The sequence below is a fragment of the Podarcis filfolensis genome, assembly GCF_964270895.1.
Source record: "Podarcis filfolensis genome assembly, chromosome: 7".
In the NCBI taxonomy this organism is placed as follows: Eukaryota; Metazoa; Chordata; class Lepidosauria; order Squamata; family Lacertidae; genus Podarcis; species Podarcis filfolensis.
Genome location: NC_139603.1, coordinates 43942608 through 43957260, shown reverse-complemented (window position 1 = coordinate 43957260; position 14653 = coordinate 43942608). Strand labels below are relative to the sequence as shown.

Here is a 14653-nt window from a genome sequence, read left to right as displayed (position 1 = left end):
CTCTGAACTTTAAAAGAAATGTGTTAGGTAACTGAACTTGGGATACAATATTATTGTACCACTAGCAGTACCTGAAGGTGACAGAATCAGATTCCTACTTCTCGGACACAACCTCCCCCGCAATCCCAACTTCTGTTTTTCTGGCTCCCAAATAATAGAACTTAATCCACCCATTAGTGACCAGTTTCAGTCCTAGTCAGATACTCAGCACAGCTTGCAAGTACTTAGTACCAGGCAGACTTCAGTAAGACAATGTGATGGTGACTAAGCCTATGTGATACCACTAGGTGCTTTAACATAAGAAGAGCACTTCTGGATAAGGCAAAGGCCTATCAAGTCTAGCATCCTTTTTCCCATGATGACCAACCAGATGCTTATGGGAAGACCACAAGCAAAACATGAGTGCAAGCACTCTCTCACTCATGTTCCCCAACTACTGCTATTCAGAGACATGTTGAATAAAATATATTTTATATTATGAGTTTTCTATTTAGCTCAGGAAAGAGAAGACTATGTGCAAGAAGCTCTGAGCTAGCTTACACTTGGCCTTTATCGTTAGCTAGAGACCAACTATGAATAAACTAACTTTCAAGGCTGCTCAGAGATGCAGAGTGCATAATATTCTGAGCCAGAAAAACTGGCAGAGGTCTGCAAATGCAATGCCAACAGGTGAGCATGTGGTTAGCTACACATTTACTTTTCACTTTATATATACTGTAATGTATGTCATTTAAAATGCATGGAATCCCTATATGTTCTGTTCACATTGTTCTAGAACAAGACTTTGGACAACTCACAGCGCTATGTGTACATATCCATCAACTTGTGGCCAGATTATATGGGTCATAAGCACTTGGTAAAACATTGGTGGATACAAGGAGTCTGTCTTACAAATTATATTGTTTGGGGACCAGAATACAGGTAGTCGTATTAACAACAGGGCTAGCTTAATGGCAGTTCAGGGCAAGATCAGACACAACACGCACCAAGCTAAATTGAATTACTTTTTCACTTCCAGAGTCAGGTTATAGGTAGAGAGTCCATCTGTAGAAGAAACATGATTTGGAGTTGGGCAGAAAGTGCAATGCTGTTTGTGCTGCTGACATATTTAGAAGTTAGATCAGAGAGAGTTTAGAGGTAGAATATGCAGAAAGTATCTGGAGTACATGACCACATGCACAATGCATTAATTCATCAACCATGATGTTATAAAATCTTGGCCAAATACAAGCAAATTTCAGGTTTGAGACCTCCAGATTGAATACTGTGAGAAGAGACCAGGTTGTACTGTGATACCCTGACAACTTGTAGAATAGGGAATAGTTTTAGCAGAACACACTGTTTCTGGGAATGGCCAAGATACTTATAAAGTCACATACATTCTGGGGGACTGAAAAGAAAATGGCTTCTCATCAAAACCCTCACACTTGTCAGTTTTGTAAGAGGATGTGATGAGTTTGTTAAACTACTAATGGTGGGATACTGTAAATTAATTTCATTGGTGTTGGCTTATGGCTGTGAAAGATTTAATATCATATATTGGTCACACAAACTTTATTGCCTTGAAGGTTTCCTCCCTGGCCACCTTAGATGTCTCTTCATGTCATCAAAAAGAATAAGACAAATAATAAAATATTATAACCAATTTTTTGGTGAGGGTTCCTGAGATCAATTTCACCTGTTTGGATACAACTGGATTCCATTTTGAAACAAGATGGCTGACTGAACCTTTCAAAACTGCACTGAGTTGTTCTCACAACGAAAGTGAGGTAAGTCCTTCTTGCTCTGGATGGCTGCCTGTAAGTTTTCGCAGCAGCACAGAGATGAAGGAGCAGGATGCAGGTGATAGTATAGGATTGGATTCAACTCCAGAGGAGGAGGAATTAGCTGCACCTGAGTCTCCATGAAGTAGGAGGTGGAGCAAGCGATTAGAACAAAGGAGGACCAGCAGGAAGTGGGGGCGGGCTTGGAGTATATCTGGCCTTGGAAGGGGCCGGAAGCCAGTCGAGTCAACTGACTCTGGCAGTGAGGAATGAGTTGTGAGAAGCTCGGATTGCTGAAAGCCTGTTGTTGATAAATAAACCCCAATTAGTCAAACTGCCAATGTGTCGTGTCTTGTGTGAGAGATGTGCTAAACCTGACACCCTGTGATGATTTTTAAGGCATACTCTTATTTCTAAATGCTTTTGGTACATTTTAAACTTGCTGGCTATGGATTTATTTTTATTTGCTTTTGCTCTGTCTTTTCACAGTATAAATATATATTTATAGCAATAAACAGGTAGCACATCATTCTGGTACTGGCATCTTAAAACAGTTGGGAGGCAAAACATATTCAGTGATGGCTGCAAACAATAAAATTATAATCTGCATATATGCCACAAGACCAGTGGCCCTGATCACATCTCTATATATCTTTATTCCTGATAATGCTGCTGTGATGCTGTCTTGCCAAGGAACATAAAGAATTCACAAAAGCAAATGCCACCTGCAAAGCTCAAAAACAATAAATCAGACTCAGATCCTACTGTTCAGCCATCTCTAGCAAGAGGTTTTTGAGTATGAATTTCAAAATTGGATAGGACAAAAGTGTGTGCGATGCTGCAAGGGAATATTTGGAAGATACTCTCAATCACAGTAGCTGCCAAATTGTACTTCTCCCTGTTGCCCACATCTGTTGCTCTTTTTCCCTTTCATGTTTATTCTGTGCTTCTCTATCCTCAGTTCATTCATCTAGCCACAATTGCTTCTGTCCACCACTGTTTCTATCACTTGCTATTCTCCCCTTTGTTTTGGCTTCAGTCTGTACACCTACTTTGTTTTCCTTCTGTCTTTCACCTGTTCACTTGTCTTTGATAAACTAGATCCCTTTATCTCGGCTCTGACATAATTAACTGCAATCAGGGGGAAAAACATTTCTAAAAAACAAATAGGAAGATGGAGAAATCCTGAGTGCACACTGTTCAAAGAGGGCACAGGAGACAGAACGGAGAGGTGTTTTCAATTCTTGTTTTTCTCAGAGATTCATGTTAAACCACAGTTGTCCTATTATGAACTGAGTTTTCAAGGAAGCTGAAATTTTAAAACCCTGCAATATCTACTAGGAAAAGACTTAAAGGAATATTCATGAAAAAGAGTAATATTTGATAGGAACTTGCTTGCTGTGCCTTGTATTGTACTTTTAACTGTGTTTTCAATGCTGTATCTTATTGCTAGTTGCCCTGGGCTCCCTTGAGAGGAAGGGTGGGATATAAGCTATAATAAATGCTGCATACATTTGTGTTCATGGGATTTTTAGAAGTTGATCTGGACATTACTTGAGGCTTTCTGTATATCGAGCTTCACCTTTCATTAAAAAAATATGGCAATACATTAACAGTGGCTTTAGAGCAGCATTACATAGGCTTCATGGTCTTCAGTGCGGCTTACTCTCAGGGAATTGTGTTTAGGAGTGCAACTTCTTTTTTCATAAGATATTATTAAAGCTTTTTGATGATACAATAACATAAAAGAAACTAATCTAAAAAGAAAAAGAAAAAACGGAGTCCTCTCTCAAAGGTCACTTTTTTATATATTTTTATTTTTCTCATTTTACAAAAAGGATCACAAAAATAAATTCACACAGTCATTTTAAAGCATCAAATCATCAACTCTCTTCCCCACTTTCTGCAGTTACTTATGTCATATCTTTTACCTCTGCATATCCATTTCGTATCTATTTACTATTTAACCTTTATATTCTGTTTAGGTTACTCCCACTGCACATTTTTATGTCAATCCTGCTAATGATTTAAATTGTTTACAATAATTCTTCAGATAGTCAATAAAATTTCCCCATTCTGTATTAAAACATCTCTCTTCTTGATTTCTTAATCTTCTGGTAAGTTTTGCCATTTCTGCATACTCTTAACAGTTTTTGTTGCCAGTCTTCCTTGGTTGGAACTGTTTGTTCTTTCCATCTCTGGGCATATACTGTATCATTTGCGCAGCTGCAGTAGCATACATGAATAACTTCCTTTGTTCTTTGGGTACCTCTGAACCTATTATTCCCAAAATGAAAGCTTCTGGTAAAGGAGGAGCCCAAAGAAGCATAGCTGGGTTATGTATTCTTCCCTTTATTCACTGGGAAATCCACTAGGTTATCAGGAGATACCCATACTTTGACCTTTCAATAATAGAGGCTAATCTGTAAGATTATTTCAAAAGTAACGTGTTAAGAGGAAAGAGTTTTAGGGTACATTTACACCAACAGAACATTTATAGTTCTACTAATCCCAGAATGGGGCCATAGGCATATAAGAATTTTGCTGCAACGTGTGATTTGCAATAAAATGTTGCAAATATTCCTGTTCAGGTTCCAGCCAGCCAGCCAGCCAGCCAGGATTCCCCTCCACCTGGTTGTCTCTTTCCACCCTCTCAATGGTCAGCATTTCATGACTTCTGAGCATTCTGTCCTCATTTGTCTATTTGTTGGGAAAACCCCACAGGTTTCCTATGTATCTCTGCAAAAGTTGAGGTTCCCCCAAATCTACCGATGTCTCCCTCCAGTGCATGGGATTTGCTCCATCAATGTGGCAAAAATGCAATACAACTATGAGTGTCAACTCATCGCCTGTGTTGTCAAAACAGCTTTGACAAACCAATGTCAGATTTTATGTCCCTTTATCTGTATCTTGCAAAGTATTTTACTGCATCCAAATACAGTAGTTTTCAACTGAGAATACACTTCATTCCTTATCCTCTCATGTGTAAATATGCTTTTTGCCTGATCAAGGCTATAAGCTCCTTTTAAATAAGCTCCCATTATTTTCAGTGGAGTGACTTGCTGTTGGGCAATATTGTGTCCCTTCAATGGACATTTGCTGTTGGTACAAAAAGCAATGAAGAGGAAAATGACAGCCCAAAGTAGGAAACTTTCATGCCTCCCCCCTTATCTTTATAAAGTGTAGACTAGGCAGACCTTCAATCAAAAGTACTGTGGATGAATCCATACCACCTCCACCTCGTAGCTATAAAAAGCAGTAAATACGTAAAAGAAGATAAGCAATCTGACAAATATGAGATGATGGCTCATTCCATTCCAGAAAACTCCCACTCACTATGACCATTTTATTTACCACATATGAAAAAAAAATCTGCTATTATAAAACAATATGGGAAGCAGAATAACTTGTACAAAATAAGATTGCTTTAGCCTAATAATTGCAAACAGTTGTCCACTTCTAATGTTATGACTAGGGTGGAATGGATAATCAATAGGACACAAAGGTCAGAGACTACAGTGGAACTAGTCTGCTAACTCTTGTGGAGGTTTGGGTTAGCGATTGCTCCATTTTCTTTTGACTGGATGGTACTGAATAAGCAGACAAAAAATGTTCCATCCCTCTGCTATTCCAACACTACTTTTAAAAAACCCAGAGGATTGCTTCGAATTCCTGAAAAGCCCAGTATTGTCACTTGGAATGCCAACTATTGTGTTGTGCTGACAGTACAAATGCAACATCTCAGGAATTGTGAGGGTCAAGAGAAATAAAAACAAACACACACTTTATTTTTCAGAGGTTTGGAATGAATGAAAAGCAGAAAGGGGATGTGTGCTTTGGGAGAAAACAGGTCTCAAATATAAGAAGGTATCACCAGCTTCTGTTAGCATAACCCAGCCTTTGTCAGGCTGGTGCCCTGCAGAAGTGTTGGACTACAACTTTGGAACTGTAGCTCAAAACATCTGGAAGGTACCAGGATGGTGCTGCCCGGTACAGCCATATAAAAGCCTTAAAGTGAACACTGTAAACATCATTTCATGCACTTTGGTTGGTTAATATATTTTCAGTAATAGGGCACATTTTAGATTCTTTACCTTGCTTGCCAGATCATGAGGCAGTCTTTTTTAGGAGGCAAAATCGAACAATCATGGCTGCTTAAGTGGTCCTATCCCTCTCATACTTGACATTTCAGGACTCAACTAATGCTTTGGAAACTTTGCACTGGGAAACATAATTTTGACTTTGGATTCACCCCTGACACCATCGTCTGTTTTTTGCTTTGCCCAGTTTCCTTCCCAGCACATTCTTCTCAAGAGTTGAGGCAAAGAGGGAAATGCAAAGACTGGAGGTGGGGAATAACATGGACAACTTGGGCTGGGGTGGGAACAGTGTTGATGAACCAAAGCAGGGGGCAGGAGATACCAAAGAGACTGGCCACAACTGTAGCATCTGTGCTTTTAAGGTAACCCAGAGGAAGGTGTGAAGGGGAGAAAGAAATGGGTTTTGCATTTAAAGGTGAACATACCTAGTTTGTACTTTCCAAAACACAGAAATGTGGATAACGGAACTTATGTAGGACTTGAAAAAATGAGAAACCGAGACAAGCTAAAGTTGGCCAATTTGTCCATCCCTACCTAGGACCCTGATTTTGAGTTATCATCTCTAAACTGAATCACCCAAACCTCAAAAATTCTGCACTATATAGAAGTTGAGATGCAATCTTGCCAGTATATAACCTGACAGTGTGGACCACTAGGTTCCCTCCCATTTCTAGAAAAATTCAGAGCAGCCTGTAGAATAAATAAATAAAGAGGAAGGGTTCCAACAGTGATTTCTGTTTCACTTGCTCAAAATAATTATTCGAATTATTTTGGTAATCAAGCCCATCCTCACTCATCTCAATAATAAACATGGGTTTAATCAGGATCAAGAGTCTTTACTGGTATTCAAAAGTTTAACCTAAAGTGGCTGTATTTATTAAGCCAAATACTGCCTTAAGTACACAAATGCTGCAGAAGATAGCATGTAAAGCATGTGGATCAGTTACTGAACTGTGTCCCTTCTCCCAAATCTGGCACAGTTGTTCATTCTTTAATGATTGTGCCACAGCTCTACTCTTCTCCCTGTAAGAAGCCAGGAGATGGCCCAAAATCTTCAGGAAATGAGTTTCCACCTTATATTAGTTCCAGTGGGACTATGATCTAGATTCACAGAGCAACGTTAATCTAAAATAAAAGGCTATGAAATAACACACAGGTTAGTCTTCCAATACTTGAAAAAGCTTATGATTTTTATTTTCACCATAATATAAATCCCATCTCAACTCTCAGCCTAGATTACTATCTTTACAGGAAGAGAGACATCAAATGTGGGATAACAACAGAGTTTTATGAGGTTTGTTCTCGCACAAGAGATATAGTAACTATAGCTGTAGAGGAAAGTACCATTATTTCCTTATAAACAACAACTTTTGAAGATATGAGCACAAGTACACTACAATATAAGAACACACAATATGACTACATACAGCATTGCACTTGGATAGCCAAGCTGAAGTACAGCACCCTCTGGCATTTGTCAATGGCCAAGGACCACTGGGAGGCTGCTCTCCCCGTTTCCCTGAAAGAACATGGTAAGCTGGAGATCCAAACTTGGCCTGGTAGCAAGTGGACAAACAGAGCAAATTTAGAGCGGATGTTATCTGATGATAGGGTCTCACTTGTGTCCTCAACTGTGCTGCTGCATTCTGAACAATGTTGAGATCAAGCAAAAAGGACATTGCAGTGGTCCATTACTGTAGTCACCAATGCCTGGACTTTGGTAGTCAAGCTCTCCTGGAACAGCCATAGTTGTTGCACCAGCTGCAGCTGGTAAATGGTGCTTCTAGAAAACACTGCATACTTCCAGTGACAGAGCTGCATCCAGAAGCATCTTCAAACCACATACCTGCTTCCTTCAAGGGGAGTGCAACTCAATCCAGGCTAGGCAATTAATTTCTTTGACATGGGAACAACTCAACTTCCCGCCTCCCTCATGCATTCATTGCACCACTGCATCCAGATTCCAGTCCAGGATCACCACAACTTGTCCTAACTCAGATGTTATGGAGAAATACAGCATACTGATGGCACCTTGTCTCCAAACTCCTAATGTCCACATCCAGTGGCTTCAAGGAGACATTAAATAGCATAGTAGGCGATAGAATAGTGCCCTGCAGCACTCCATAGCATAACCTCCAGGGGGCCAAAAAGCACTCTTCCACTACTACTCTCTTGACTCAATCCTGTAGGTAGGACCAGAACCACCGTAAAACAGTGTCCCAATTCCCATTCCACGCAGCTGGTTCAGGGGATGAGCCACAAAGAGATGCAGTACTTCTATTACTTTAAGGAGGGGTTTTGACCCAGGACCAGTTTCCTTAAGTCCGATATATACAGTGACAGGACAGGGAAAAAGCTTCCTCTCTACTGCTAAAGCCTTTCTCCCTGCAGTGAATCAGAGACATAACAAAATTATACCAGAATACCAATAGGAAAGCCTGAAGGCAGTCCTCTCTTTGATATTTCTAATGCTGCAGACGATTGTGTAAAGATCTTTCCATTCCAAGCACAGAGACACCATGGCGTAGGTTGCTTTAGGAGATGTGAATTAGTAAAAGTCCCCACAGTATTCCTTTTACACCATCACAACATAACAGTTGTGTACCTATCCTCTTTCAGACCGTGGCTACTTTGCTGGTGAGGTTTCATTGCATATTGACAAAGGCAGATTGTGAAATTAAACTGGATTTAGCACTCTTGCACATCAAACCTGCTCCTCCCTTCATGGACTTTTGGGTGTAAGGGAAGTGATGGGGAAATGCACAGGAAAGTGTGTGATAACAATTTATTGATGTGATTTCATATAACCTGCCTGCAAAAAAAAATGGAATGTATGTTCAACAAACAATACTTTGTATAACCTCCCTGCAAACTTTTTGCAAACAAATAAGGGTTCATGTTCAATAAACATGTTGACTGGAAGCAATCTTGCTTGCATATATGCTCTTTTGATTGGATATTGTGTTTGGCATAGTAATCTTTTGAACTGCTTGGCTTTTAGGCCTTACTTTATAAACCCTCTGATGCACCACGGCATTTCCTCTCTTTGTGCTCCTTCCCAGCAATCATTCCTCCTCTGCTCACTGCTATGGATGCATGGCCTGATTGTCTGTCTCCAGGCACTGTGATCATATGCAAGAGATTCCCACATGGTGGGGTGGGAGTTGCTAATCTTCATGTCATGTTCGCAGGGATCTCTGTGACATGGAATTGGTCTACCATCAAATTCAGTTGTTTACTCCTAGGTAAATGGTTATAGCCTTAATGTTTGCAATGGTGTGCACAAATGCAATCTATGGCAATGGTGTAAGGTTCATGTGATTGATTCCTCATAGGTAGAATAGATCTCAAATTCTTTCTCAGAAATAATTCAGGTATACTGTCTCAATACTTGATGTTTCCCTTTTGTCCTAGCTCCATTTACTTCCCTGTATTTTCAACATTTAGCGGTTTGACTGTGAGTGAAAAATTTGGCAACCCAGCTGCATTTCAGTGGTTACTGCATAGAAATATGTAGGATAGTTTACACTGGTTTATATTTAACACTGGATTGGCTCCAGGTTCAGTCATGATGACTAACTTGGGTTCCATTGATTTCAACCACCTACTCAAGCATGACTAAGTCTGGATCCAACCCACTAGGCTTGAAGATTGGAGTATATGTATAGTGAAGGCTCAGGAATCAGTTGCTGGATTCCCATCAGCCCTAGCCAGCATAGTCCATGCTCAGGGATGGGTGTTGTAGTTAAAGATCTGAAAGGTCCCAGGTTCCCCATTGGGGTAGTCTGAAGTAATTTAAAATTTGAAACTTGATGGTCTTACAAGGGTCTCTCTCTTTAGATGGAAATGTATATGGTTTCACTTATTTCCCAGTGTTGTAAGCCAACTCTCATACTGCTAATTCTGCTGAGTGGGCTTTGTCCCAAAGCCCTGCCCTGAGCACGCCATTTTGGAACACAAAGTAAATTAATGTCCTAGAAACAATTCCTCTTGCTGCTAACAGCTTGATTCTCCTGTGCTGTTGTATTTTCTGCCTGTTATTTTCCCATTTCCTCTTTGCTGCCTTTTTTTAGTGCCTCGGAGTTGCAGAGGGCCAAAGCACTATGGGGGAGCTCAGCTGTCAGAGAGGGTGGGTGGGTGAGGTGGAGGGAATGATTTTCCAGTGCGAGTGAACTGCACAGCACGAAAGGCTGGATTTATTACCACACACGGAACCTGTCTATTGCCTTTAAGCTTGTTCATTTTTATTTATGATCGAACTGCACCATTCATTTTCCGATGGGGGGTTTTGCCAAGAGAGCAAGTTCTCTAACTTCTCTCGTGGATGCCACAGCTGAGGCTCTGGCGTGTTGCACTAAATGAGAAAGTTAATGAGAGGCTTTTGTGTCCCGTGTGAGATTTGAGTTTCACAAACACACCCTTTTCTCCTCTAGCTAAAACAGCTTCCTGCCAGGAACACAAATCCTGAGCAGACTCCTCAGCAAACAAAGCAGCTGTGGGGAAGAGGAAATGCACTCATGCTTTCCTCTGGGGGCACCTAAAAGAATGACAAAAAATGAGACAGAGAGAGATGAAATGAGGAGTGAGGAATGAGCACCAGAAACCACACTGTCCGCCTCCAAACTTTGTGGGGGGAATCATCTCCCCCAATATATCTGTATACATAGCTAACTGTAGTGATAAAGTCATTTTCCTATTTGCAAACTGAGCTGTTTCTAATTGGTTTGGGGTCCCCTCTGAAAACAGATGGGAAAAGAACAGGCAACATAAATTTGTTGCACTAACATTATGTAAGTGTTTTAAAAGTTCAGGCCCAATAGTCCCATGTCTTCAAACCTATGGGTTCAGAATAAGGGTGAAGCTACTCAAATAAAGTGATGATGCTTTTATTCTGAAGGGATAGTGGTTAGTGTTGGACTCTGGCTCCAATGTGTTCCCACCACAGGATTTTGAATCTGTGTACACATGATGTTAACCATGATGCAGAGCTAATCTGTACTTCCTTGGGAAATACTGCTGTTCAATGTGTTTTTCCCTCAACTAGCTTCAGCCAGAAAGGAAAATTTAAGCTGCATTACATTTGAGACAGCTATTGCACATGCGTGGATGATAGTGCATGTGCAGATGAAAGCTTAATGAACTTAATGAGTTAAAGGGCATTACAGGTGTGGGGAAGCCAAACAGGCAATGCACATTGGATGCAGACATCTCTGCCCGTATTAGGGGTGTCATATTTCAAAATGTGAAAATTTCAAAATTGTTGTTTTTTTTAAAAAAAAACCAAAATCTCCAAAACAGACATTTTAGCCGCTTTTCAAAAATTCCGCCCAGACAAATCCCAGCTATGTCAGACTTATGGCAGCCCTAAACAGTGTACAGCAGTGTATAGAAATGTGCAAATGCAACTTGAAACGCAGCAGAGTGCAACAACCTTTTTGCTAATGGATACGTAGCCTAAGACCTGAGGTTCGGATCTTCAGTCAGCTATGAAGCTCACTGGGTGACCTTGAGCCAATCACTATCCCTCAGCCTAACCTACCTACCTGAGTTGTTGGGAGGATAAAATGGGTGAAATGTCTCCGATTGCTCCCCCGTCTTTCTTTCTGGAAAGCTGTACCTGTACATACACCGTCTTTTTTTCTGGAAAAGGAAGGCTTCTCTGGGTGCGTGTGCAGCCATTAGCATCCCTCTGCTAATCCTTGTGGGCTGTTTGTTATTGGATTGATGCTTGTCTGCTGTTTCCCCCCCATTCAAAATAAAATAACAAAGTTAAGCAGCCTTGTGCTTAATGTAATGTGTAGTTTGATCAGAACAGATAAGCAATGGGTTATTCATACTGATAAAAACGACTGAAGAAGTTAAAAAGTCTGGACCTGGTATTGACTAAGCTGAAGTTTGTTTGCTGTTGTCCACAGGGCAGGGTTAGTTCAAATGTTATATGGTCTCTGTCACTGGAATTGTGAAAGAAAAGGCCACTTTTAGAAGCCTATTTGCAACCTTCTCCTTAAGTGAGGAGAGGACAATCTTCCCAGGTGGTTCCTTCTGCGTGTTTGCTGCAAGCCTCTGTGACAGGGTGGAGGGTGAATAACCCTAAAATAGTTACAGGAACATGTTCTTAAGCAGAAAAAGAAATATCTGGTGGGAAGGCAAAAGGTAGCAATTTGCAGGGATCAGAAAGAACACCTCCCTCTTCTTTCCCACCTCCAATTATTTTTCTGCAGAGGTAGAGCAGGCACAGCAGGATGACTGCATCATTTCCTCAGGAAGGGATGCCAAAAGATGTATGAAAATGGAAGGAGCAGAGGGGAAAGGGGTGTAGGAAACATATTTTTAAAAACTGGGGGAAATGCCCCATACTATACAGGGATGACATTTCTTTCCATTTTTAAACTAGGGCTTCATGGAGAGAGATCTGGAAGAGCATGCTTGAAAACATGTGCAGAGTTCACCTCCCTCACTGTAACTTGTCTCCCCACATAATTGTAATCAGAAAGCCAAGCTTAAGAGCAAGGTGTTACTCTCAAGAATGCCTCTGAACTTGAACAGACAAAATACAAGCCCACACTGCTAATAACTTTTAGACTTTAGTTCTTCCAAAGAAATTAACTAGTTGTCCACAAATGTCCAACCGCACTTGCTGCCTTGTCGTCCTCTACTTTTCTCTGCCATTTTGGTAAATCCGCTTGCAGACAATACTGGAATGTGTGCTAAACCTTGCACTGTATTCCACCACAATTCCAGAAACGGCTTTTAAATTGTGTGAAAGCTCAAGTGTGCAGTAATGTGGAAATCAACAGTCGTGAAAGTGGGATAAACTGCTATGCGAATGCAGCTGCAGATGATTTGCCTTATTCCTTTTCAGACTTTAAGCGTCTGAAAGGCGTAACAATAAACAAAAAAAGGCCTGCAAATAGCTTTCGCCTGGAATTCTTTCCCAGCGATCTCCGACGCGTGCGGAGGTTGGCTGCGGTCATCCGAGCCAGGGGAAAGCACGCTCTGCACACGTCCCGGGGCCAGCCGCGCGCCCGGCCGAAGTTGCAGCGCTAAGTCGCGCCCCGAAAGAGAAGCCAGAGCGGCCCGGATTGGCTCCAAATAATTAACGTTGCGCGCAGCTGCAACACTCACCTGAGGGGGAGCCTCAAAACGACTTACTGCTTAGCACTGGGGCAGCGGAATAAATAACAAATTGAATGGCGGGATAAACTAGTGCAAGCCCAGAATTTCTGTGCGGAGAAGAGCGCACTGCCCGGGTTCCAGCAACAAACTTCCCCCGCGTTTCTTTCGTGCGCGGCACGTAGGACTTCTTCTCCCCCGAGCTGCTGCTTTGTTTATTTGCATTTCCCTCACAGTTTTGGTTCCTCCGTTTCCGTCCGGCGCTATTCCGCTCTTCTCAAGGAGCCTACCTTCGTGCGGGCATTTCAAAAAGAAGACTTTTGGGTCCGCAGCAGCAGCAGCAGCAACAGCCACTTAGCGCGCCTGTCCCGTTAGCTTCTCCCTCCCATAAGAGCAAACGCGGCGGCGGCGGCGGCGGCGGCGAGGTCCTCGGAGCGAGCGAGCGAGCAGCCAGCCAGCCAGCCTGGCGGGGGTTCCGCTTTTGGCGCCACTCGCCCTCTAGCGGGAGAAAGGCGGCCTCGTCGGCGGCTGGGCGTGACTTGGCTGCTGGCTGGCTCTCGGCTGCCTGCTCAGCGCCTGCCTGCCTGCCTGGCTGCCGGGGGGAGCGCGAGTCAGTGCGGGGACTGGAGCGAGGAGAGAGTTCCTCGCGAAGACGGCGCGGCGCTCGCGGCTGGGCGGCTGCGGGGCTGGAGCGGCGCAACAGGGAGCGCGCGGGCTGGCGGGAGTTTCCCGGGGGCCGGGAGGGCGCTGCTGACGGGGACGCGACGCTGCTGCCGCTGCTGCTTTTCGGAGCCCCCTCTCAGGCCGGCGGACCCCGCGAGGAAAGGGCCACGGAGGGCGCCCGCGCCAGCCTCCCCAACCCCCCAGGACCGGGGAGGGCCGGAGGGGGGTCTGTCTCGAGGAAATATGGGGAAAGTTGAAACTTGCCTCCTGACTTTGGCTGGACTTTTGCTGGCAGCGGCAGCCGAGACGTTCACAGGTAAGGCAAACCCCGCGGAGTCCTTTTCAGAATCATAATAATGAACTCTGGGCGACTGCTGGCTCCTTAAGGAGCTTTTTGTGGAGAAAGGTGAAGCGGGACGGGCTGCATTGGGGAATGGGGAGGTAATTTTTTCCCCCTCTTGGCGGGTGTGACCCTTGGAGCTGCTGAGTGGATTTGAGGAGGAAGGAGAGAGAGAGAGACGCTTGGAAGGGAGAAGGGGAAGTTCCAGGCGCCGAGGGAGGGATCCCGTTAGTTTGGCTGCCGGGTGCAAAAGTGCAAGACGCGGAGCGAGGCGGCTGCGGAGTCTGGCACGACTCGACGAGCTCCCTCCCTCGAAAGGGAGGCGGGAAATAGCAGTTCTGAAAAAGAACACCATTACACTTTAAATATATATGTGCGTGTGTGTGTGTGAAGGGTCGTTGCTTTAAATCCAAGCCCAAACAACTTTCTGCAAGTTGCTTGCTCCGGGCCAGCAGTTGCAAATGTCCGGGCTTCTCTTCCTTCCCAGCCAGGGACGCTCCGTCTAGGCGAGGCGGGCGGGCTGCTGGCCGCTTTCTGAGCCGAGCTCGTGGAGCCCACGGTCTCTCGTGCTGGGTGGCGAGAGAAGTTGGGCAAGAGAAAGCTGCCCAGCATACCTTGCGCGGACCCCTCTCTCCAGTCCGACTAGCCACCCAGTTTGTGTAGTGCAAGTCCTC

The 14653-nt window shown here is 43.4% G+C and overlaps 1 protein-coding gene across 27 annotated transcripts in view; it reads left to right on the top strand.

The window, feature by feature from the left end:
• The first annotated feature begins 11183 nt into the window (after positions 1-11183).
• PTPRM (protein tyrosine phosphatase receptor type M) overlaps positions 11184-14653 on the top strand; it is a 404856-nt gene continuing 401386 nt past the window's right edge. For 26 of the 27 annotated variants that reach the window (XM_083622489.1, XM_083622486.1, XM_083622484.1 and 23 more), the window contains exon 1: positions 13390-13955. In XM_083622489.1, coding sequence (XP_083478615.1) covers positions 13883-13955 — 73 coding nt within the window. In that variant the 5' untranslated portion in view covers positions 13390-13882. Of the gene's footprint in view, positions 13956-14653 lie in introns of all 27 variants that reach the window. The other variant, XM_083622471.1, reaches the window with a different exon arrangement.